Source organism: Pseudopodoces humilis, chromosome 13 (genome assembly GCF_049639895.1).
Source record: "Pseudopodoces humilis isolate 2021_Gansu_Grassland_sample_001 chromosome 13, ASM4963989v1, whole genome shotgun sequence".
NCBI lineage: Eukaryota > Metazoa > Chordata > Aves > Passeriformes > Paridae > Pseudopodoces > Pseudopodoces humilis.
Genome location: NC_142212.1, coordinates 13,569,611 through 13,594,063, shown reverse-complemented (window position 1 = coordinate 13,594,063; position 24,453 = coordinate 13,569,611). Strand labels below are relative to the sequence as shown.

The 24,453-nt window shown below is 40.4% G+C and overlaps 1 protein-coding gene across 1 annotated transcript in view; it reads right to left on the bottom strand.

Annotated features, from left to right (window-relative positions):
* The window catches only part of PTPRG (protein tyrosine phosphatase receptor type G), a 389,416-nt gene that overhangs the window by 156,261 nt on the left and 208,702 nt on the right, over nt 1-24,453 (bottom strand). Inside the window, exon 4 of the mRNA XM_005522022.3 lies at nt 20,378-20,526. Coding sequence (XP_005522079.2) covers nt 20,378-20,526 — 149 coding nt within the window. The remainder of the gene's footprint in view (nt 1-20,377; nt 20,527-24,453) is intronic.

The following is a 24,453-nucleotide window of genomic DNA, read 5'->3' as shown; positions in this document are numbered from 1 at the left end:
AGGGTTGCCCTTACAGAACTTGATGGTATGACCTTTAAAGTACAAGCTCAAGGTCATACTTTCATTCACCCAAAGTCCCCTGGATTATTATTTTACAATGTATGCAATAATCAAAGCCATGCTTTAAGGTTTGGCAGACAAGCTGTTCTGTCTATCAGAATAACTCACAGATGGTATGTATGTGACACAACATATTCATCATGTTATATTCTTAGTATATGCAATTTTCCTCCTTGCTAAATTTTCCAGCATTCAGCAAAGGCTCCAAGAAACTGCTGGTGCCTTGGAAGAGATACCCTTCCAGCCTTGTTGTCTTTAAATTAACTGAATAAAGAAAGAATCTAAAGGTTGAAGAAACTCATTCTCTTGTGTAATTGTAAAACATATTGAATTTGATTTTTTTTACCTTAGGTACTATTTTTTAACTTCTATTTTGTAGCTCATCTTTATTTTCTGCACTTCACATATTGTACTTTCCTTTTACTTGATGTGTGCCATATTGTTTTTAGATTTTGCTCTTACTTTTGCTTATTTATGATCCTTTTTTGACCGGAATCTCAGTAAGATTTGCTTTAGGGGCATTTTTTAATCTTTTTTTCCAGGTAGTTGCATACATAAGTGAACCATTAAAATTGAATCAGTTCAGTGAATCAAACTGAATGACAACAAACTAAAATGAGCAGAAACATACCTAAAGCAACAATCAGATTACTTATTTTACTTATTTGTAATGCTGCTTTTTTCCTCTCCTTGAATTATTTTGAAGAAATAAAAAAACACTATAAAAAACATACTGGATGAGTTTCCCATCCTGAGTACCATACAGTTTTTATGTAGGGAAACGCACAGAGGGAAGGTGCACCCACACAAGGTCAAGTTCCGGATGCTGGCCCAGCAGCCTATTTTAAAGCTCATCATTTGGAGGAGTGAACCACCAGGCACAGGCAAGAGTTCATGAAAATAAACTTCCTGCTCCCAGTTTCTCTTGCTTCAGTTACATCTGTCTGTCATTTACTCCCACTTTGCTGGTGTTTTAGAACTGCAAGAACAAAAGTCACCTCTACCACTGATCTTTGCTTTGCACAGTGTGCTAGTTTGGGTTAGTCCTTGTGAAATGAGGACAAGAGAGAAAAATAACTGAAAATCAGTACCTCTGCTCTGGAAAGAACAAACCAACACAGCCAGCAAACAACCCACCACGTTTTTTGATAAATGTCATTGACATGATCAGAATTTTACAGTGGTTTTCGGTGTTTTAGGTTTTAAGCTGAAAGCCAAAACATTAATAAAGCAATTGGAGCAGCAGGCATGTAACTCCATGAGTGTCAGCAGCAAGGCTTCACATATGTCACTGTGCAGTAATAAAAGACTTCATATATAGTGCCAGCACTGGATGCTACTATTTTTATTTTTTATATGAGGAACTAAGGACAGGAATGCAAGTAAATGGAGGAGAAAAATGAAAGCAATTCCAATTAATCATTTCCCCTAGTGACATTTTAATGCATTATTACAATTATTCTAGAATGTCCTCAAAGGATCATCACACCAGCTTTTTCAGACTTCATTTTTCACCAAGTAAAAATTTAACAAGCAATCTTTTCAAAAAGTTTGTGTCTCTGAAGGGGCAATACCTGTTCATCTCCCTGACTTTGTGGAAACAAGGCTACTACACACACTGCTGTATCACTTGTGCTATGTTACAAGGGCCTCTTTTCATTTACTTCTACCTTCACTGGTTTGATATTTTCCCTGCTTTGGTTTCTTTTTTATTCCCTCTCCAATGACCTTCTTCAATTCTGCATTTTTCAGAAACTGACTGAAAATATCACAAGAAAAGATGTAACAGCTAGGCTTTAGTGGGGGATGAAGGAGAAGTGCTGTGGGTTTGGTTTTTTTTTAAGCTATAAAGTTACTTTAATATTTTTTCCATTTTACAGCATATGAGTAAAATAACCTCTTCAGTCTCAGCATAATTAGTTCCCCAGTCCTGGCATGCCTTAGAGCCTCGTGTTGTTTGGGGTGCTGTTTGCCAGGGAACACTTAATATTCTCATCTATCACATGAATCAATAAAATGCAACCCTGTTTTTCACAAGGTGGCAGTGTATTAGGAAGAGTCATATGGGCTGAGTTAATTTAAAAGTAATAGACTGAAATTGTCCACATTACTTTTATTGAACTGACAGAGCAGGTCCACTGCTGCTAAGAAATTAATCCCATTTCATGGAATCACAGAGCAAGGCCATAAAAGTTACCGGTTTATCTTAAAAAATAGTAAAAAAAAGTATTAAGCTCTGGTTTTTACTTCCAGAATATGGGGATTTTTAAAAGACATTACTCAGGAAATGAATAGGAGAATTAGAGCTTTGCCAGATTGATCATATAGCCATTGGGTTCAGTTTATATTAATCACAGCACAAGCATTTCTCTGCTGATTACCAAAAGGTCAAAGCCTGAAAATAAACTTCAGGCACCTCTGACATGTATGAAAGCAAGGAGTTGAGTAACACCATTAACTTCCTTCATCTTCAGTGGAAGGACAGGATCCCTGCAGAGGGCAAATGATCTCAAGGGTTTGGTGACCCTCAGGACAGTGCACACCATTACTGAACGAAGTGGAAAACCACAGTGAAGAGTTCAAAGCAGGGACTAAGGTTTGGTCCATCTACCCAAGCTGGTCCTAAGAGGACAAAATCCCAGCAATGAATTCCTCCCAAATTGAGAGCAGGCAGGATGCTCAGTGCTGGATTGTGCTGGGGGCTTTTTGCAACACTAACTCAGTCCCCCAGCCCAGTCACATTTGTGTTTGTTAACACCTTGTACTTTAAAATGTTACAGTATTTTGTCCTGGACACATTTGTACAGTACAGGAGACAGGGCAGGCACAGTGCCAGAGAGGAGAGTGGTGAGCATGGCAGGACAGGAGCATTAGCAGGATCTGTGTCAGCAAAGCAGATTTCACCTTCCATGATACCTGTTTTGTCATTACTGGAGCTGTTACAGGAGGTGACCAGGCAGGAAACCTTCACTGCAGGAGACAGCAATGCGCTTGTCATGGCATCCCCACACCATATCTGGAAATTCTGACCTTTGTTTTCCTAAACGTTTCATCCTCTAACTGACAAATTTCCTCAGACATGAAATTAAAATCTTCAGCACCAAAAATATATTTGCATCCAAGGATACGTGTCATTTCTCATATTCTGCTATTTAAATCATTTGACTTTGAGTGAGATATGGGAGAAATTTAAGTTTCAGTACATTTTAGTCTCCATCATGTCAAATTTACAACCCTGGAGTAAATCACACTGCCAAGACAAATGTCTTCTCTTAAATCAGATTTGTTGCTTCTTTCCATACTTCAGAACATTAATAAAATTGGAGTTCTGGTTCATAATAATAGTTTCATCGTCACTGTGCCAGGAAAACCACAAAAAGTTCAGAGGAACCTTAATTCACCCCCCACCCCTCCATGCTCACGTCTCTAGGTTGAGTAATTCTAGGCCCTGTTTTTTATTAGCTGTGTGAACGTGTGTGCATCTGACTCAGATTGTTACCAGTGCACCAGCACGCACACAGTCAGTGCAGGTATACCAGAATTTGCTTTAAATGCCTTCTCTAAATGCTGTTCTTATCTTCAGACTTCCCGAAGATTGGAGTCATTAAAATCAACAAAACAGCTCTCTGGTAAAGGGGCAAAAGCACCTGAAAGCAAGCAAAAATGGCAGGGATGTTTACAGCTCACTGAAATTACTTGACATTTCTCCCATAGGTAAAAGAAATTTCTAACAATTGTTTTTCTCTGTCATCTTTCCAACACCTTTTACATCTGTGCTCTCAAGAGAACCACAATCCTCTTTCCCTTCTGAATCTGATGCCCAATTACAGGAGCTGCTGCTGAAGGGCATTACAGATCTAGTCCCTCCAGCAGATGCAAAGGAGATGATTGTTTTATGTTCCCCCATTGCAGCACCGCTCTTGACCCCAGTCAGAGGCCAAGGTGCATTGCTTTAGTCTTTATGCAAAGTTAAAAACCAGACCCCCACCAAGGCACACAGCACTGAGTCAAAGTGGCACAAGGGTATAAAGTGCACTCATCTAACAGCAGGTTACAGAGCAGAGACCTCAGCATCTTAAAAAAGGGCGTCTCTTGAAGCTGTTTTTTTGACCTACTGCTTGTCAAGTCATCATTCCTAAACCTAGACACTAACATAGATGGGGTGAGTGACATAAACCTGGATTCCTGGCACGTGAATGCATCTTTCTAAGAACCACCCATGGAAACCCCTCTGACACTGTGGCTCTGGCATCACACATGGCTTGTCAGGGCCTCTGAAATGGGAGGCACACCAGTGGAATGTCACTGGGAACTCCTTGTGATTCAAAACGCTTACTGCAGTATTATTACGGTAATCTTTCAGCATGCTTTTACTCCCCAACCTCTCCCCATTTTAACAAAACAATCCTAAGCCTTTATTAACAATGGGGTTTAATGAAAACCATACATTTCATGATGAGTGTTTGGTCATGCATGGGAGATTTGTTTGGAATCAGGATCACTTCTCTCTAGGAATATGACAGGAGATTAAATCATTAAAAATGTATAGTCTGTAATTAGTTTATCATTGCCAGAATTGCAGGAATATTTTCCAACATAAAACTGATGCCACCAGCAAGAGATCATTTTGAAAGATCAATGTTGCTGAGATATCAAAAAAACAAAGTAATTAGGAGACAGCAGGCACACTGTTCTCCTCTGTACTTCTTTTTTACTTTTTTTTTTTTGTATACACAGTCACATGCATGCATATATAGACATAGATAAAAACTATGTAACTCGCTCCTTATAAATCCAACCAGTAATGGGACAGACTCTATAAGCCACAGAAACACTATTTGTGATTGTCTTAACTGACATGGTGATGTAAGATTAATCTGAAGCCATCTTCTAAGCCTTGAGGATTTATACTAACTGCATAATTCTGGGGAAAGCAGAGAAAGCTCCAAACAGGATCTTGGTATTAGTTAATTATGGCACTGCAATATTTTCACCAGAGGCGTTTTAGAAATAAACGGCAGTACAGTGATGCTGTTTGTATTGCAATAGTTAAGGTGGTTTCAGACCATAAATTATAAACCTCATTTTTCAGAGTTTATGACAGGGCTATAAAAAAGGAACCAGCCCTAGCCAGTTTTCTTTTATGACATAAAAAATTAGCTATTTGAAAGCTATACATTTATGCATGAGTTCAATGGCTTCAAATGGTTTTTCCCCTCCCACACTCTCTTCTTTCCAGCATGGAAAAAGCCTTGGTCATATCTGATGGCCACTCTCCTCTTCCTCCATACTGTGCCCCAGTCCCTCAGATGTACTCCCACTTAAAATCAGATTCTTTTGTTAAATGGAGGGAACAATCTTATGTGAGTCAGCATCCCAGGACAACTCTTTGTATGTATTTAGTAAGGAAATATTAAAGCTGTCATTTCAATATGAGGTTCACAGACCCCTGGTGGACTAATTTAAAGGGGTCTGGAAAAGATAATTAAGAAAAGTCAGTCTACTGTCAGTAGGCTTAAATTCATTGAAAAAGGGCTGACACTTCATCAGTAAAATGACTAGGAGACTCACAATTAAAAAAAATTTTAAAAATAAAAAATAAAATAAAATCCAACCTTCACTGAAATACTAATTTATTTATTTTACCCAAGGAGAATATGAATTTAAAGCAGCATAGAGGGTTGATGTCAGCTTCCACTGCAGTTTCCCTGCAAAGCAGATGTCGTCCCTATAAGCTCAGAGCTCACACACAACACTTGAAGAGTAAGAACAGAGCAGGGAATTCCCACCATATCCACAGCTCTGCAGTGAGGCCACCACGCCCCGAGCTGCCACTGAGCCTCCACCTCCTGCCTGTGTGCATGGACAAGTGAGGCCAGCACGTCAGCTCAACCTCCTTTTGAATTGAAATGGACTTACTTTCTGGATCTTGATTTCTTTGGAATCGTGTACCAGAAGAAGGAAATGTCCATTTTTAATAGAATAACCAGACTGTCCTTGCCTCAACTGGCCAGTCCTTTGTCCCTTCTGACTGTGGTGGGACAGGCTTCCTGGCAGGCATCTTTCTCTTTTTAGAGACCTCTTTCTACAAGACAGAAGGTTATTTATACAGACATACCAATGGGGGCCAGGAGCAGAGATCAAGCTCTTCCTGGACTAACAATTACTCTGATGCTTGTGGGCTTGACTTCTGGGAACTGAGGAAGCCACCATGTACTGACCTGAAACTATCCAGAGCCATGTGCCAGGTCCCTTTCCAAATGGGACACAGGATCCTAAATCACTGAATACACATTTTAAATATACTTCCCTCTGCTCGTTATTATTGCCAAACAGCTTTATGCAAAATAGTCTTTCAGCATACAGTTTGGTTTTACACATGCTTTTCAAGTAACAGGGAAAATACAGTCATTTTACTTGACCATTCATTCACATGGCACCGACACCTTCTAGGTGTGGAAACATCCTTGTTTGATGAATTATATACATGTATGTATATATAAATGAGAAAGAATGCAGAGGAAAATCACTTATCAGATATTAGTCACAACTTCTTGAAAGGGATATGATATTTCTGTTGAAGCGCACTTTAAATACTTAAAATTGAGATACTGAAACCTCTTCAACATCATTAACCTGGATTGAAAATAATCAATAAATAATCATTTTGCATGTAAGTAGGAAAGACAAATGTCTGATACATTAATTGTGAAACCCCTTCTGTACTAATGGTTGCCATAACCTAGGGGATCGATTCCATTATGGATATTTACACAGTGACCTATTAGGAATACACGGAAGTATCATTTTTTACATTGATTATCCATCCTTAAAACAGATAGTAATGTATACTTAAATGCTTGGATTGCAAAAATAATTTTTAACCTTTGTTACGTACTCTTTGTTGAAGAGGAAATCGTTTGAGCATCACGGTATGAAGAACACAAATTCAATTTATGTCTTAAGAAGAGAGGACAACTATGAAGACACGTAAGAAAAAAATTCTCTGATTTGTAATAGTTACCTAGACCACAAATGTCTGAACAAGTTTTTTCTTGAAAGCAAACTATAGAGACACTGCTGGGGAATCATAAAATAAATCCATATTGAATGTTCACAAATTCTATCCTTTTTAAAATGCCTGAAGCAAAACTCCCCTTCTGAATAGCTCCAGTACAAGCCAACAGAAACTCTCATCTGTGTGCCTGATGCTGGAGGCAGAACATTTTCATTTGACAAACCTGTCCTTTGTCAAGTTTCCACAGGAAATAGCAGAACTAACAGGGAGGCAACTGCAAATCCAGCCATGAGCTCACAACCAGCCCAAAGGTTACACCTGAGGGAGCCACTGCTGTCTGCACCCCAGGGCATGGCACCTGGCCACCCTCCTGGCGTGGGGCAGGGCCACCATGCCACAAGGAAAGGAAAAACCTCCTCTCTGAGCTCCAAGGGGGAAGTCCATGGGTTACCAGGCCAGCTGGGAATGAGTAGCTGGAAATGGGAGCAAGGCTGTTATCAAGGCTCCGAGCAAGTCAAAGGCTGCTGCAAAGCTGACACACTCTGTCTAGGAAAGGCAATGGAGGTGAAATGCTGTAGCCACATTGAGAGGACAAACACTTGTGGCTGATGATGGCCACTACTATCTGGAGAAAATGGAGATAGCTTAACCTGGGACAGCAGCTTCTAAAACCGAGGTCTGGTCATCTTCAGGTTGGTTTTACAGCCAAAGAGGAGAAAAGGCTTCTTTTATTTAGCTCTATGTGGGGTTCTTCAGAACAGAAAGGAAAAATAAACTACAGCCTCCTAGTACATTTAAAACAAGCTGTCACTAAGTTAACCAAGCCCCAAAGAAGGCACGTAGTACCTGCTCTTAGCAAATTCACTTACTGATTATCAAATCAATTTAGTGATTCAGTGAAGTGCCTGTCATCCCTCAAAGCTGTCGCCACACCTGTCAACAAAACCAGGCACCGACTCCTCTCTTAAGGACATAACATGTGTCAAATTGAAGGTCCTATTCAAATCACAGCTTCCTGCCAGTTCTGATCTCCTCCTTCATTTCTCATGCCATAATCTTCTTAAAATGAACAAAACCCACTGGTTATGAAAGTGCTGAATTTCCCACCTGCCAGTGAAGCTGGTGGTGGCATAGTGGGGACAGCAACAGACCTGCAATGAAGCACCCATCAGTAATAAGAGGCAGAGGTACAAATAGCTCCTCTCAGGCACTCGGAGGGCAGCCACTGATCTTTACAGTCTTTATTATAAAAATGATTTTTTGTTAATATTGTTAGATAAATAGTTTTTTTCCAACATGATCTTCTCCCTTGCTACAGATAGCACATATATGTGGTGCAGTCAGGGAAGTGATGTTGTCCTGTTGAATGTCTCCTGTTCTTCATTGCAGATGTCATCAAAAATAACATTTCCAGTTGTTGGGGGCTTCCAAACCAAGACACCAGTCCATTTCAATTCATCCAACACACATACAGTTGGGGAAATCTGGTGAGTATACTCAGAGAAACAGACCTGAATCTCTTGCCATACGTATCTACAGGTTACTTATTTGCATAGGCATTATTTCAACCATGCACACAACTATTTCTGGGTCCTGGGATGTGCATCACAATCCCACAAACAGTTCTCCAAAATGAGAAGAGATGTGGACCAGCAGGAAACATTAACAGGAAGAAGCAGCATCATGTTTAACCCAGCAATAATTTGGCATTATTAGAGCCTAGGCACAATCTCAATCTACAAAAGCAAAATCCCAGCTGTGCCCAGCTCCTGCTCCTCCCCTCTCCATGAGGTCAGCAGAGTCAGCATCAGGGAAGCTCTAAATTCAAAATAACTCTTGCAGAAAACTCCCCGCCATTGTGAGCACTGCAAACTCTTGAACCTGTTCAGTATGAGGCCCCATTTTAATCTTCTCAGCATCCTTTCTTTTTAAAGCATAAGCAGATTAAGCTCAGTAGGCATCTTTCTTCAGCAATCAACACGGATGCATTAAAATACATTAAATGATGAAGGTCCAATAAGGCTGTAATGAATGCATTATCTCAAATCCCAGACTGCCATAACTTTACAGAAGAAAAAAAAATAATTTAAGAACAGACTTTAAATACTGTTTCAAGGATAAAGTATCGATGTATCGATCTTATGAGTGCCATTATCAGATGGCTATCTCTGGGTGTCAGATGAATCCATTCACTACTAGAAAGACCAGGTTGTCAAGGCCTGACAATTATCCTTACTAATTATTTCTCTCCTATGGCCCTGTTTCAGTTCCAGCTTCTGACTGCTGCCAAATTATTCCTTGTAGTGTTACCAGAATGCTTTCCACTGCTACCTCACTTAAGTATGATGGGAAAATATCTGAACTAACTCTGCTAATAATGCAGCAATATTATGTCAGAGATCATGTGTGGCAAGTGTAGAAAACCAGGGTTGCTAGGAAGCTTTATTTGAAATGAGAGCTTGCTCTTTTTCTACAGAAAACTCCTCAGAGTTGAGGATCTTAGCTTTCATATACTTAATATTTATTTTCTTTAAAATGGACCAACACAGCAGCCATTTGAGCTGCAAGAATCCAGAAACTGATGCTTTCAGTTTCCTGAAACAGTAACTTCCAACACTGTAATCCCATACCCTGGAAATACAGCAATTCCCTTCCAGGGGACACACAGCTCAAGGCACACATTCACAATGCTACAAAAGAAACAGAACAGGAACATATTATCCAAAGCAACATAAGGAATATGAATTTTCAGACTTAACCACCTTGGGTCTTGGTCTTGCTACTGCTAAACTGTCTGATAAAGCACCATATGGTTCAGTGGGATGGCTACCAGGCTTTCAGAAATGGTATTCCAGCAACAGCAGCCTGTGGCTTCCAGCATCACTGAGTAAAGAACTCATGCTTTAACATCAGTAACTGGCATGTATGAAGGTCTCTACTTCAGGTATTTGCATTTCTCCTAGTTAAAGAGGGAGCAAGGGGAATATTAGATGAGGTTGAAGAGAAGGACATAACTATGGATTTGAGCATGGGTGACTCAATTTATGTTCAGGAAATACTGGGTTTTACTTTTACCCTCTTGAAATTTCGTCTTTTGAATGTAGCTCATTAAGTGAGTGCTCACATTCCTGCCTCCCAAACAGAATGAGAGCTCTCAAGCAAAGAATTTCAAATTAATCTTTTTCAAAATTGTCCTGTTATTGCCTATCTCCTATTTTGAACTGGATGTAACGACAATTCTTCTTCTTAAGAGATATTATCGTCCTGTCTGGAACATGCCACCTCAGGATCAAATGTGTCACTCAGCTCCCAGCAAACCACTCTCAAGAGCACTAACCTGCCCTAGAAGGACACAGACCACAGAGAAAGGAGCATAAAATTCCCCACTCAACCAAAGTTGATAAGAAATGAAGCAAAACAGGCTTTCCTCTTCTTTTCAAATTAATTTTGTAATTTTGACTACTCATCTGAGGGTAGTTTTGTCTTTTAAAAAGCTAAACTTTCTACTCTTTGAAAAGCCCTTGAGCACTGCATGCAGGCATTGAGTATTGAACTTGTTATCTTATTTGTAGGCACTACTGCCCTGAAGGAATGGAAGGGCTCTATGTAGGTATAAAAATCCATTAAAATCACCCTTACAGTGAATGTGGTTAAGATAAAGAGCAAACACAAGCACTACTGCTGTTCTGAACTTCAGAACATAGTATGTAGTAAAAATGTATATAAGGGCAAAAATCACAAAATTAAAGAAATTTCATCTATTTATGTCATGATCAAATCCCTAAGATCTCTCTCTCACTTTCATAACAAATGTGTGATAGATGTTGTACTAATGCATGTTTTTATTTCTCAAATTACATTCACCACTTGGGGTGAGCAAGTTTGCTTCTCCACCCTGCATTTGGTCCCTGAGAGTCTGTAAAAAAAAGTCTTATCTGCCCCCAGTCCCAGAGAAGAATGATTCATTCCTAATTTATTACGGAAACACCCTCAGTCTTCTTTTCCTGGACAATTAACAGTCAAAAAACAGACAATCCCCTCTGGAGAAACTAATGCTCTTTTGGCAGACCAGGTGCCATTTTCTGTGCTTGAAGAAACCATTAACAAAAAAAACCCCAACCATTAACAACATTACTGTTAGCCCACGGTAGGGGGAAAAGCTCTTTCCCAACTGGTAATGATGTTTCTAGCTCTGGTGGGAAGCCTTAATTTGTATTTCTTACACATGTGTAGATCAGAGCTACGTTTGATTAAAAAAACCCTACTGAATGGTCAGTGGCCAACTACAGCTAAGTGTCTTTGTGGGATATTCTACCAAAGGCAGTGAACACTGAAGGAAGCTGCAGGCATTTCCTGGAAATACCAGCCCACTTTGCCTCCTCTCTGAAGCCAGAGGATAAAGGAAAGCCCCTTCTGCAGCCAGCCAGCCTAGATGGGACAGTGATAGAAAAGGGCATTATTGGCCTTTTGTGCAATGTCCTGAAAAGCCCAAATATTTAGGAAAAAAAAAAATTTCTTATTAAGCCACGTAGAGAAACAGGAAGCTAGAGGACACATATTCAGGGATACAACTATTTTCACCAAATGTTTTTTTCTTTACGGAAAGATGGGAGTCTCAAAGCATGAGCAAACACATACACTTTTTTCTTGTTTCCAGCTACTTGATTTTTATTTCATTTCCACCAGACAGTAAATTCTAGCTGTGTTTTAGATCCTTTTTCAAATTTAGTTAACCTTCCCATCCTGTCTGAAAATACAATGCCTTTGAACTGGGGAAATAACAAGGACTATGCTCATATTGCTGCATCCCAAAGCAGGAATTCCTCTGGGGCAGGTACTGTGCAAAAGCAGCAAAGAAATATTCTTTATCCCAAAGAGCTTTTACATTCAATATAAGAAACTGCAAAGGGATTCAGGTGGAAGGCCAAGAAGGTAAATATGATACTACTGATCAGCACAGTCCACAATGAATATATTTCATAGCCTGTTCCCCCTTAGAATTAAAAAACCTTTTGGTGACCTTCATTGGAAAACCAGTTCCAATGAAAAGCTTTTTTGGATACACAAATAACCAGACAAGAAAATGCATCTTCCTTTCTGGTTTACACAAGCTTTTGGTAGTCATCAATGCATCATGGTAGCCATCAATGCAGTTCTTTTACACATGATAAAATGACCAAAAAAAAGTGTCTGAATAAATGTACTGAATTTTCTCACAGCAAAAAACATGTCTGACGTAATTTATTCTCTTGGCACAAAATTATAGCAACTGTTTAGAATTCTTGAGAGGAAAAAAACCCTAAACAAAACCCAAAAGAAGTAAAATGCAATCAGTAAAGCACCAGTATAATAGATAATTTAAATAATTTCCTGCTTGCTGCCTTAAATCATGATTAACATTAGTGAAATCTATTCTGATTGTTTGAGTCCCAACGAAATGGCTTCCACGGGAAATACTTTCCAACAGCTACCAACCAGCCCATTAACCACATTAAGGTTTTGTTTTGATCTCTTTGTGTGCCAAGGAAACATTATCGCTTCTTAACATATTTGTGCAACGTTTCTTTTATCCCTCACACCCCTAAATATTATCCCTCTTTGTTATTTGCAGAGAGCCTATTGGGATGATGATGAAGGGTCACATGTCTCCAGGGGAAGACATTCCAAAAACTGCTGGACTTGCCCAATGGAAAGGGGCTGTGATGAGCACTTATCAAGCCTCACATGTTTCTAACATGCCAGGACCCTCCTGTGCAGCCAGCCTGGCACAGCACAGGGTGTGCACCTGTCCTAATGCTAATGCTCAGAGCCCACAGGCACACACGCTTGAGGGACCTGCAGCTCCCCTCCCTGTAAGCCTCACACACTTCATGGCTGTGCACTGGAACCTGAAAAAATTGCCTTTGAGCATTTAAGTTCCCAAACTTCAAAAGATATGAGCAATTCTCGAAAACCTGACTCCCTCTTTAAGACTGAAGTGGTCATTTCTACTGACAGTAAATCAAACAGCCCCTTGAATAGTTGCAGGAGCAAGTTTCTCTTGCAGCATTGCTGAAGCCCCCTTTTCCATCCACAATAAGTGCTTCTGTTTGAGATGTGATGCTTCTGTTTGATGCTGAGGTTCTGCTGACTCCTTACCTCACCCCAACTCTAACCCCGGTTAGAAAGCCTCAGTGCATAGCCTCCCTGCCTGCATTCACCTCTCACCATCACTGCTGGGGAAAGGAAGCTGACATGGATGTGTAAGAGAACAGTTCATGCTAAACATCCTTTCAAGTCCACCTAAGTCCTGGCCTATTCATTACAGTCAGGGGCAAATGAAGCCACCTCCTCATAATGAACCACTTTTCCTTGCAGGAGACTGCTAGACACTCTCACATGGCAGCTGCCTAACATGCTGAAGCAGCAGAAATAGCTATCACCTGCTGTCCTCTTCCTTCTCCTTCCATTATCAAGTAACTTTTCCAGAGTAACAGAATTTAGTAAGCTCCCCGACATATTTTCCCCCTTTTTTTGTCATACTGGGTGTCCAGAGCAAATGCCAGTAGATCCAGTGGACTAAGAACACAGGAAGCTCAGCATGCAGAGCTCACCTTTACAGCTGGGGAGAGACAGTCCCATTTTTCTAACTCAGACAATCCTACATTTCAAGTAACAATCCTATTGAATCTGCTACCTTTCATTAAAGTAGCTCTTACAACTCTGTAAAATTCTGCAACCTTTGTATTGATTTTTTTCTCCTATTCAAAATAACTCTTCTTTACAACAAGAGCTGGCTGTCAGCCTCTTATCTCTTACTTTCACCCCATCTGATCCTCCTTCTCCTTGTCAGTCTTTTCCAGATTCCAATTAATCATGTAGAAAATCAGGGACTTATGTTAAGAAGAATGTACAACTCTTAGCTCATCATTAACATACTGTAATTGCAGTGTAGTGCTACTGCCTTTGACCTTTTCAACAAGTCAGTCGAAATCCTTTGGGGAAAGCAGGACATTCCCAGCCACAATGAAAAGGGTTAGCTCTGATTCATGCTACTGGATAGTTACTTCAAAATAAAACTCTGGATGCACCATAACATTTGTAATTCAGTCTAGAAACTACTGGGGCCTGGCAGACAGCAGGAAGATGCAGCCATAAAACCAACCTGCTGTTCCATTCCTCCATTTTATCTGAGTCTCTACATGAACAGTCCCAGGATACACTAACCCCTCCACTAAACATATTTCATTTCAGACCATCCTCTCCTGTTTCTTCTTAATTATCATGGGACATTCCCAGAAAAGATCAGCCAGATGGAGACTAAATATTTCACTCTACAAGATGGAGCATTCTGCACTAAAACAGAACCTTGATTACAATAAAGTCATTAATTAAAGTCTCAACTGACTATCCTGTCAGTATATGGGAGACACTAAAGACAACTGAGAGGAGGCAGTGTACCAGCTACACTAAGGAAAATGAAAAAGTAAACCAGACAGTGATGAGATGATGTTTAATTTGCACTACTCACAGTGAAACAAGACGGAAACTCAACCATGTGTTCAATATATCCATCCATTTTATGTTTTTTAAACGATGACACACTGCTTTCCTGACAATGAGAATCTTGAACAAGATTTAAAAGCAGTGAAGAGCAAAAAGGAGTAGAGCCTGGAGATTCCAGGAATAAAATCTAACTTTACTGGAGATAAGATGGAGATGTAGATTTGGCTTTTTAGGTAAGACAGAGATGCAGACATGGCTTTTTAGCATATTGTATGTTCAGAGTATTTTATGGCTATCTGGACCCTTGAAGGCTGTGGGGAAAGGAGAGAGAGGCTGTAAGAAAACAAAACAAAACAAAACCAAAAAACCCATGCTAAGTGTCATTTTGAAGATAAAGAAATTAAATGCAAAAATCCCCAAGCCATTTCCTTGTCTGAATTATTAAGTCAGAGGTGCTGTAAGAAATGAAGATGGAACAAGCAGAGCATGCTAAATTCCCTGGACACTCTACAGCACAGACAACATGACTACGGAGCCAAATCCTCACTCAAGAGTTTCACCAGCACATCTCCCATCAAAGTCACTGGGAGCTCTAAGAATCCCTTTGTAAGTGTGAATTTGGTCCTTGGAGAGAATATTACACTAAAATTACTTCAGACAGTCATAGTATCTCACTGTGATATATTCCCAAGGGTCCTCTTTAGGTCCCTCCGTAATTTTTTGACTTCTACTTTGATACATCCTGCCAGATGGAGGTATGGAAATTTGAAGAGCAACAAGTAAACAAAATATAAGGAAATAAATACAATACTGGCTCCCTGTTTCACAATTAATCTTTACTTGTGCTTGAAATCAGCATCAGAGATCTTTGTGAAATTACAATTACCAGATATGCTGGATGCCAGAAATAATAAACCCAGCTGCAATACAGGGTGTTAGTTCTCTCCTGTATACCAAGAGAACATGCTGTGGGATGTTCATCATTTAATGTCATAAAGTGTGTGCAAATCTAAACAGACTCACAACTGCACCAAGAGCAAAATTACAGAACAGAAATTTATAACTTTACGAAGTAAATATGCCCTGCTATTCACAGGTGGACAGAAGGTTGGATGTATACTGTAGGTGATTTCCAGGTGAAAGTCTTAATATTCAGGATAAAACAAAAAAAGCCCTAGTAAATGGAGTACCTAGTCTCAGTTTATTCCCTGTAGTAAAGGTTTTTGTGCATTGAATACCACTCATTTCTCCTACATTTATGACACTGATTGTCATCTGCCTGTGATAATACAAACCATCAGAATTTAAGTAATATAATGAGAGACAGAACAGCATACAGTGATAAACTTTGGCAAGGTTATCTGAGCACTCAAATTAAAGCAACTAATTGTAGATCTAGACCACACAGCTGTCAGTATGTAGATTCAAAGAGAAAAGGAAGAAAATCAAAGAAGTAGAAAGAACAAAGACACCATTAGAACCTGGAAAGTTTTCTAAGAAACACACTTAAAGAACAGCAAGAATTGTTAATGCAAATGATCGTTTTGTAGTAATAATTTAATAAAGTGAATACATAAACACAATGTAAAAGCTTGTCAATTGACGTAAGAGGGTGTCAGCTCTTCATTTTCTACTGGGATGGTTTGTGAGGGTGTATTTTTTTTTGGTGTTTTGTTTTGCTTTGTTTTGTTAATGGAAAAGAACTTGAGATTTCCAAAAACATGCATGTTGGTACTTGTCAGTATGAAATCACATTGCTCTTTCAGAAGCAATTTAGCCTAAACAGTACAAGTTTGTTCATGTAAGACTAAAAGGATGAGGCCTCTATGGCATTTTGTAGTATGGTCCTTGGAATAAGATTCTCACTTACCAAATAAATTACTGTATAGTACTGTATAATGGTGCTCACATTATAACTGACAATTAGCACCATTAAAGAGAACGCTCATAAACAGCCAAAGCTCACATCAAATTAACACAGCCATGATTAAAATCACTCTTCTGATTTCTGCTCTTCACAGAAATAAGCAGCATTTTGCATAAAAATTACTATGAGGCAGCTAAAAAAAAAATTTAAAAAATAATGCCACGGTTATGCTGGATGTGGTACCTCACTCCAGCAGCACACAGAGCACTGCCACGTCAGCTCCTCACTTGCTGTGAAATATCAAGCACTGGGCTTCCCTTGGAGCAGCCAGGCAGCACAGTGAGCCCTGCCTGCTGCTGGGAACCAGTTCAGTGGCATGGGAGATTAAAGTGCTGCAATTACTCCTCCTGGCTCTAATGAGGGGAACCAGGGTTCTCTCCTGGCCTGAGGGAAGCTCATCTTCTTTATTTTAATTTTGTCACTTTTCCACTTAAGTGGTTTCTAGAGTTTGCATGTCCACTTATATTGCTGCAGCTTCAGAAAGAAAAAAAATAACCGGAGGAATTATAGTGGAGAAGAACAACAACAAAATACAAAGGAGTCAGCAATTCATTAAAATTTAGAAAATGCAACATTAAAAACTTTTCTTAACTCTAAAAAAAAAAAATTAAAAAAAAAGAGCTTTTTTCTAAACTGGCACAGAGCCCATGTCCTCATTATGATTCACACTCCACTCACACAGCAATACACTAATGGTATCACTTTAATCTTCAGCATCACAGCACTACTTCCTGGCCTCACCCAGATATTGCTTGTAAAGTGGCAAGGAAGAGGGGAAAAAGAAGTTTCTAGTGAATGCTGACCAGGGCTGGTATCAATCTGGATGTATGTGGAAGTTTGAAGCACATGGACATTTCTGTTCATGAATGCTGCTTCAGAGACAGCCAAACTTGTAATGGCTTCATAAAGATCAAGTATCACTAAGGAAAATCTAATCAATAAATAAGCAATGAAGACCACATCATGAAAGAATGCCATTACATGTGCCATAGTTTAAAAAGAAGTCACAATATGCTACATTAAAGTATTGCAAGATAATACGCCTTTGATCCAACATGCCTTTAAAGCGGGAAACAAAAGGATGTTCTCATATATCTTACTAACTAATTTAACATATAAATCATAAAAAAATATGATCCAGATGGGCTTCAATGAAGGAAACCAATTAACGTAGACAGCCTTACCATCTGACACATTAGCTGCAATAATAAAAACCAACCAACATGGTCAAACAATAATGCTCTGTATTATATCTGACATTTCTAATTAGTTTCTGTATCCTCTTCAAGAAAAAAGACTACCAGCAAGCACTTTGTTTCCCAGAGGAAAAAACTTCTAAACTTAATGCGTACATTCTATGGATAAAGCTGATCTATCTGTGATCCCTTGGGATGTGCTTTGGAACTAATGGATTTTGCATAGTCCACATCTGGTTGCAAAATAAAGACTTTGAAAACATTTCCTTTCAGCTGCATTGCCACTGTAACTGCTGCAGACCTGGAGTGCCAATACCTACACAGTCCTGTAAGCTTTTCCTGTGTCCATGGGCTCAAAAATGACTGTGCTTTCTGTAGGATAGAATTTTGGTTTATCCTTTCTAGAGTCTCCCTAGAAATGCTACTTCTCAAATGAAGTAGAGTGTTTTTGGCACAGACCTCCCAGCATCAGGCAATTGGGGTTGCATCAGACAGTTGCAAGCTGCACTACAATTAGCATTACAAATTAAAACCCCCAATGAGGATACATGTACAGTTACTCTTTTAGAAGTCTAATCCCAACTATTTAGACTGGTTTTGCATCTATCAGCAATAAAGACTCAATTTTATCACCTTACACCTATTGGATCCTCCAAAATCTACCCAAAGAAATCCTTTGCAGCACATGATTAAAAGTCAGAACCCTTGTGTAGGAGGTAGATAGCCTCACAATAGGGAAAGGCTTGATTTGAAAACTGTTCTTCCTTTACGAAAAAAAAAAAAACCAAACCAAAAAAAAACAGTAAAGGAATGGCTGTGGGAATTCTGCTAATGTCATCATACCAAGGAAGGTCAGAGGCCAGAGGTCCATGTCATTGCAACAAACACAAATCACTTGGAAATGATTAGGATTATCACTAAACGTATCTGATCCAGCAATTTATTTATCTTAGCATTCATAAACAAGCAACATAAATTCCTAAAGGCAGTCAAGACAGTAGCCCCTCAATTTTCAAGTTAATATTCTAAACAACTGAAATGAAGAATAATTAAACCATAGGAAAATTATTTCTTAGGAACTTGCTTATTTTCAAAGTACAAGAGCTTCATCAAGCCACCATCAAATGGCTTTGGAATCATAAGAATGGGTTTCTGAAGTAGAAATACTATATATGACACAAACAAGGAGGCCCAGGCCTTTTCACCCCCTCCACTCTCTCAAATATCAGAGGAGGAGTTGACTGGCTCTGTAGATTTCCTGAGTGCATCTTCCTGAGGTTTACAAATACCAGTATTGCCTACTGAGACATACAGGGCAGCACGACAATGTTTGAGCCTTTGCTCCATCTGCTCAGGGGTGGCCCCTTGTGAGAAATCACAGCTACATCAAGGAGATGATAATGGAAAAGCTCATTAAAAAGAAGACAAAAATAAAATCTCTGCCTCTCAGAAAATCCAACACACAGGTACACAATTGGGAGACAGAAACCAGCTTCTAATTCTTGTGTGATGGGGCAGTTTGAACAGGAAAGTGAAAATTGAAGGTTTTGATAATGCACCAGAGTCTATCACAACCTTCCTTTGAGCTTTGGAAGCCTCTTCCCACCTCCTAATAAACGTGACTTGGCTAAAGCCACACGTGATGAATTATGGCAAGCTGAGGGATGAATCAAGTCCCAAGACCACCAATTCTGTTCACCCATGAACTTTCTGGGAATGCAAGCGCAGCTCCCTGCAACCTGCTCAGGAAGCACATGCCACACTTGGGAACTGCATATCTGCTTACCCACCGGCACAGGTCATCCCAGATAACCTCTTGTTTTTCTCACCATGCAGAACCTTTACTATTAAGTGAAAACTGTCAACAAACTCCGTTGACACAGAAAACACTGCAGTGACACACAGCAACCTGGTGCTATTGGTCACAAGCCAAGACACAACCGCACCCAGCTCCGAAGGCACATCCCTGCAGTCAGCTGCACACACTGGCTCTGTCTCTCCTGGGCCATCTGAAGCCATGTCCCTGCAGTCAGCCGCACACAGGAGCCTGGCCCTGTCTCTGAACACGGCTGAGTTCTCAGGGCGCTGTGTCCCAGGCCGCACCTCGCTCCTGGGATAGCTGGGCCACTGTTGGCTGGGGCTGGCTCGGGCCCAGCTGGCTCCAGCACAAGCAGAGTGAATGCAGAGCTGTTTGCACGGATCTATGGAGAGCTCCTGTTAGTTAGGCAAGGGATAGCAGCTGAATCCAGGTAGAGGTCAGGCCGTGTGTGCGCAAGGAAGCAATTCCGATGGCAGACAGCGGTCTCAGCATCAGGGCTCCCAAACTGCCACTATTTGTTTGTAAGCGTCATGGGAAAGGAAAGGTTTGGAGGACAACGAGGTCACTCGGCGGATATTTGTAAGCAGATCCTCCCACACATGGAAAGCTTATGGGAGAAATGAGAAAAGTGGCTGTTTGCAACTTAACCCATGGGACATGAGAGCTGGCAAGGCCAGCAAAGCAGAGCTTGGAGCTGACATTGCAGAAGCACATGAGAGATGATGGATAGAGTGCTGTGAGGGCCGGAAGGGCCCGGAAAGTGATATGTTCACTGAAAGAAACATTGCCCTATTTCACAGTTGCCTGGGACTACAGCAATACATTCTGATTTTGTTTTCTCTGAGAACACAAGCACATGTCTTTCCACTCACCTCAACAGGGAACCTCTTGCCGTTGATGCTGTGTTCAGAGCCAGCTGATCCGTTGCTTTGACCCCAGTGAAATTCCACTTTCTCTGCCTTGAATCTGCCTGGTAACCCAGCACCACTGACGAAATAATCGTCCTTCAACAGGATAGCAACTGCACACAGAACAACGAGAAAGAAGCCCTTAGTTCTTCTGAAACAGTTACAGTTTTTGCTCATTATATCAGAATACTTCTCCTAATGCAAGTAAAATGTCAGGTCATCATTTTCCTCTTTACAGGGATTGGTTAAAAAACAGTTCTGCAAGTAATGTTGGCTAATTCTGGAAGTGATTATAAAGTTACACAGACTACAGAAAATCCCAAAGTCCAGATTTCTCAAGGACATTTTACCCTCGTTATTGGACTTTGATTAGAATTTAAATGGAAACTACATCAAAACCTGTTTAATGTGGTTCCAGAGAGTAATGGCTGACCATAGTCCCTGCCCTTATAAACCCCTCAAGGTCTGCAGATCACAAGTTAAGAAAATAATGGGTCTCCTGTTTCTTGGATTTCCTCTTTTTTGTTGGTGGGGACCCCTGTGCCCTGTCCCACCTCTACTGCTGGACATGCTGGGTGCTTTCCTTAGCCTCGCTGCTCCTCCTCTGTGTAAAATGGGGAGAGTCACAATAACGTTTTCCAGACCCACTCATGAGACATCCTCCATAAGAACTGGGTTTTATTGCAGTAACTCTGATATTGTTATTACATGATTCAAGGAGGGTCAGAAAGATCTTCTTTGTATTCTCTTTTCACTTCCAAAAGCCTTTGTATTTTATGTAACAATAAAAGCCATAGGTCCAAACAGAGGGCAGAATCTTGTGGTGGAAGCTGGTACATGTTACAGGGGAGGCCTGTCCCACCAAGAACTGATTCCAGCTTTCAAAAAATTCCTTTCTGCTACTCTCACTATAAGATACTCTTCCTTTCCAGCATTTTCTGATCTTAATACACACCATTCCTAAAAATTACTCCCCACAAAATTATTTCTTCTCATCCCTCAAGAAACCGTTGCTTAAAAACAGAACTTAAATTTGAATTTTTTTTCATTAAATGTCATTGCAGACCTCTTGCTGTGCTTAGAATCCTGTGATTTAGGTTGTGGGCTTGGTTTTGGAGTTTTTTTCTTTTTTAATGGAAATAGCAAAACCACAAGGATTTCTCTGTGTTCTTAAGCCAACTGTGTCATCTCAACAGGAACGTTAATATAAATCCAATTTTATTATGTAAGAAGGAGGATTTTATTCTGATTTATGCTGCAAAAAAAACCCCCCAAAAAAGCTACTTGTGAAATAGAAGTTATTTCTCTGTTGTTGACTCAGTGCAGGGTCTGCACTTTGTGCAGGCCAGGCTTTGTGCCCTCCCCTGACAGTGAGCTACAGCAGCATCATCTCAGGTGCAATTTTTCCACACAGCTCTACTTTAAATGGTTTGTGTCAAAAACACCTAAATGTTAAATTGCATGAGATGTTCAGATGTTTCTAAACTGCGCCAGCAAAATCATAGGGCTGTTTTTTTCCATGATTTCTGCTTCTTTTGGCATTCCCTTTGCATCCAAGTGCTTTGTGCAGGAGGATGGGTGGCTATAGGATATTGCCTGTGTCAGCCAGGATTCTGCTGGTAGTCACTGCCTGCTTACACCAAATCTGTGCAACACAAGTGACTCAAAGCACCACTGCTTTCTACCTCCCTTAAAAAATTCTCAATGAGCTCACCAGTACTTTAAATGGGGAAAAAATCTCATTCAATTAGTTACAAATTCCATAGATGAAATTGTAGGAGACGAGGAATACAGCAAAGCAGATTCACATGCATCTGTTAAAAACCTCTGTGGAGATTCAGTTGCATCTAATAAATATTTGATAGTTCCCAAATAATTTATGGCTCTGTCAGGGGTCATTTTACTTGTTTTAGATGAATAATTAAAAGGATAATTAGGAGGATGTACAATCTGAAATGTTCATTTAATTGTTCATTTTACAGTATTTCTTACACTGCTGAGCTGTATGACACATGTTCCCATCATCTTCCCAGCTAAGTAGCATCCCCTTACTGCCAGGAGATTCCCTCCTTTTTCTGTGACTCCATATATTCAGGACTGAAATAACCAAACATCACTTTACTGGGCTTTGGGAGCCACTGCATTTATCCCAGCATTTCTGTAGAGTGCAAGGAATCAACCCCCAGAGCTCACTAATTTAACATACTATATAATTGAGATTACAAACCCCAAGGAAGTGGTGTGCAGCCACCAGGACCACAATTATGTGATGTCATTTTCAGGTTCCAGGGCTGGTGTTGGATGCTTACCACCCCTGTGAGAGCAAGAATAAACCTGGACTCAAAGCAACTCTTCCCCTGCCCTAGCAAGTGGCTCTGATCATCAGGACCAGCCAGAGTGATGCACACCACATAGGAAAGATACTTAATAAAAACACATTTCTGGTAGAAATTTTAGTAAGTTTCTCTAAGCAAAATTCTCCTGATTTTAGAAATTTTTGGTGTGAGCAAAATTAATGCAAATACAACTATGAAATGTCATATCCTCCAAGCTCTAGCACTCAATTCTATGGCCAGCTACTCTAGTGATGAAATTGAACCCACATTAGTGTCTTTGCCAATGTAATTGTGCACAAAAGCACTTCTAGTCAAGACAGAGACCTAAAAAACCCATTGACATTTTCTGAATGAAACGCTGTTTTCTGTACATTGTCTGCCCTTTATCTGATAGAGAGGGGGGACACAAACAAGAAAGAGCAGAACAAATCTAAACAGAATTACCTTTCAGATACTAAAAATAACTCATTGTTCTATTGTAAAAATAATTACTAGGTCCTACAGCAATAACAATAACCCAAGCAACATATTTCCTGCCAGTTAATGAGCATTAAGGTTAAGGGCCTTTAGCTTTCCCAGGGACCCCTGTCTCTTTAAACCAGTCATTAATTGCTGAGAAATGCCCTCTACATCCATCACCATTTCTTAAACAGTTATTTAGTTTACTGTCTCTGTCAGTCTGCAATATGAAGGTCTTGTGTGGCCATCTGCTCCAAGACTCTGCTGCCAAAATGCATCGCGATTTATGGCACAGTCGGACTCTATCTTCTACCCACAAGCCAAAACATCCTACTTGGTTCGCTGTTCTACCACTTACCACCTTCAAAATTAATGCCAGGCAAATTTCTTCAAAAGGTCAGAAAATCAAGAAAAGGAACTGGACTTGATAAAACAAGGGAGGAGTTAGGAGCTCAGCAGAAGAAATCAGGGTTGACAGTGAGGCAAAAAGAGTCTTCGCATCACCAGTAAAAGGCCGTAAGTTACTGAGAAAAGTGACAGTTACTGTTGCTCTGAGAAGCAATAACTTGTCAGCAAAAATCCATACCCCAATGGGTGAGGAAATCAAATATAGCAGCAGTGCTAAAATCACCCAGCAGAGAAGACTGAAGCTTCAGCTTTCATTGCCAGCTGCGCCAAGACTAGAAAATCTGCTGACACTTTTCAGTTCAACAGAACAAGGTTCTGGTTTGGCCAGCAGGACCTGGGCAGTGACTGTCCCCTTGTACTGGGCACTGGACTCAGTTTTGGGCCCATCACTAGGAGAAGGACATTAGGGACTAGAGTGGGGATGGGTCTGGAGCACAGGTTTGATGAGGAACCGCTGAGGAAGCTTGGGGGGCTCAGCCTGGACAAAAGGAGGCTCAGGGGGGACCTTCTTGCTCTCTACAACTCACTGAAAGGAGGTTGCAGTCAGGTGGGGGTCAGGCTCCTCTTCCAGGTAACAAGTGACAGTGAAGAAATAGCCTCCAGTACTGCCGGGGGAGGTTTAGATTCAATATTAGAAAGAATTTCAAAAGGGTTGCCAAGCAGTGGAAGAGGCTGCCCAGGGAAGTGCTGGAGTCACCATCCCTGTAGGTATTTAAGAGATGTGTAGATGTGGCACCTGGGGACATGGTTTAGTGGTGTCCTTGGCAGTGCTGGGTTAATGGTTGGAATCAATGTCCTTAAAGGTTATTTCCAACCAAAATGGTTCTATGATTCTAA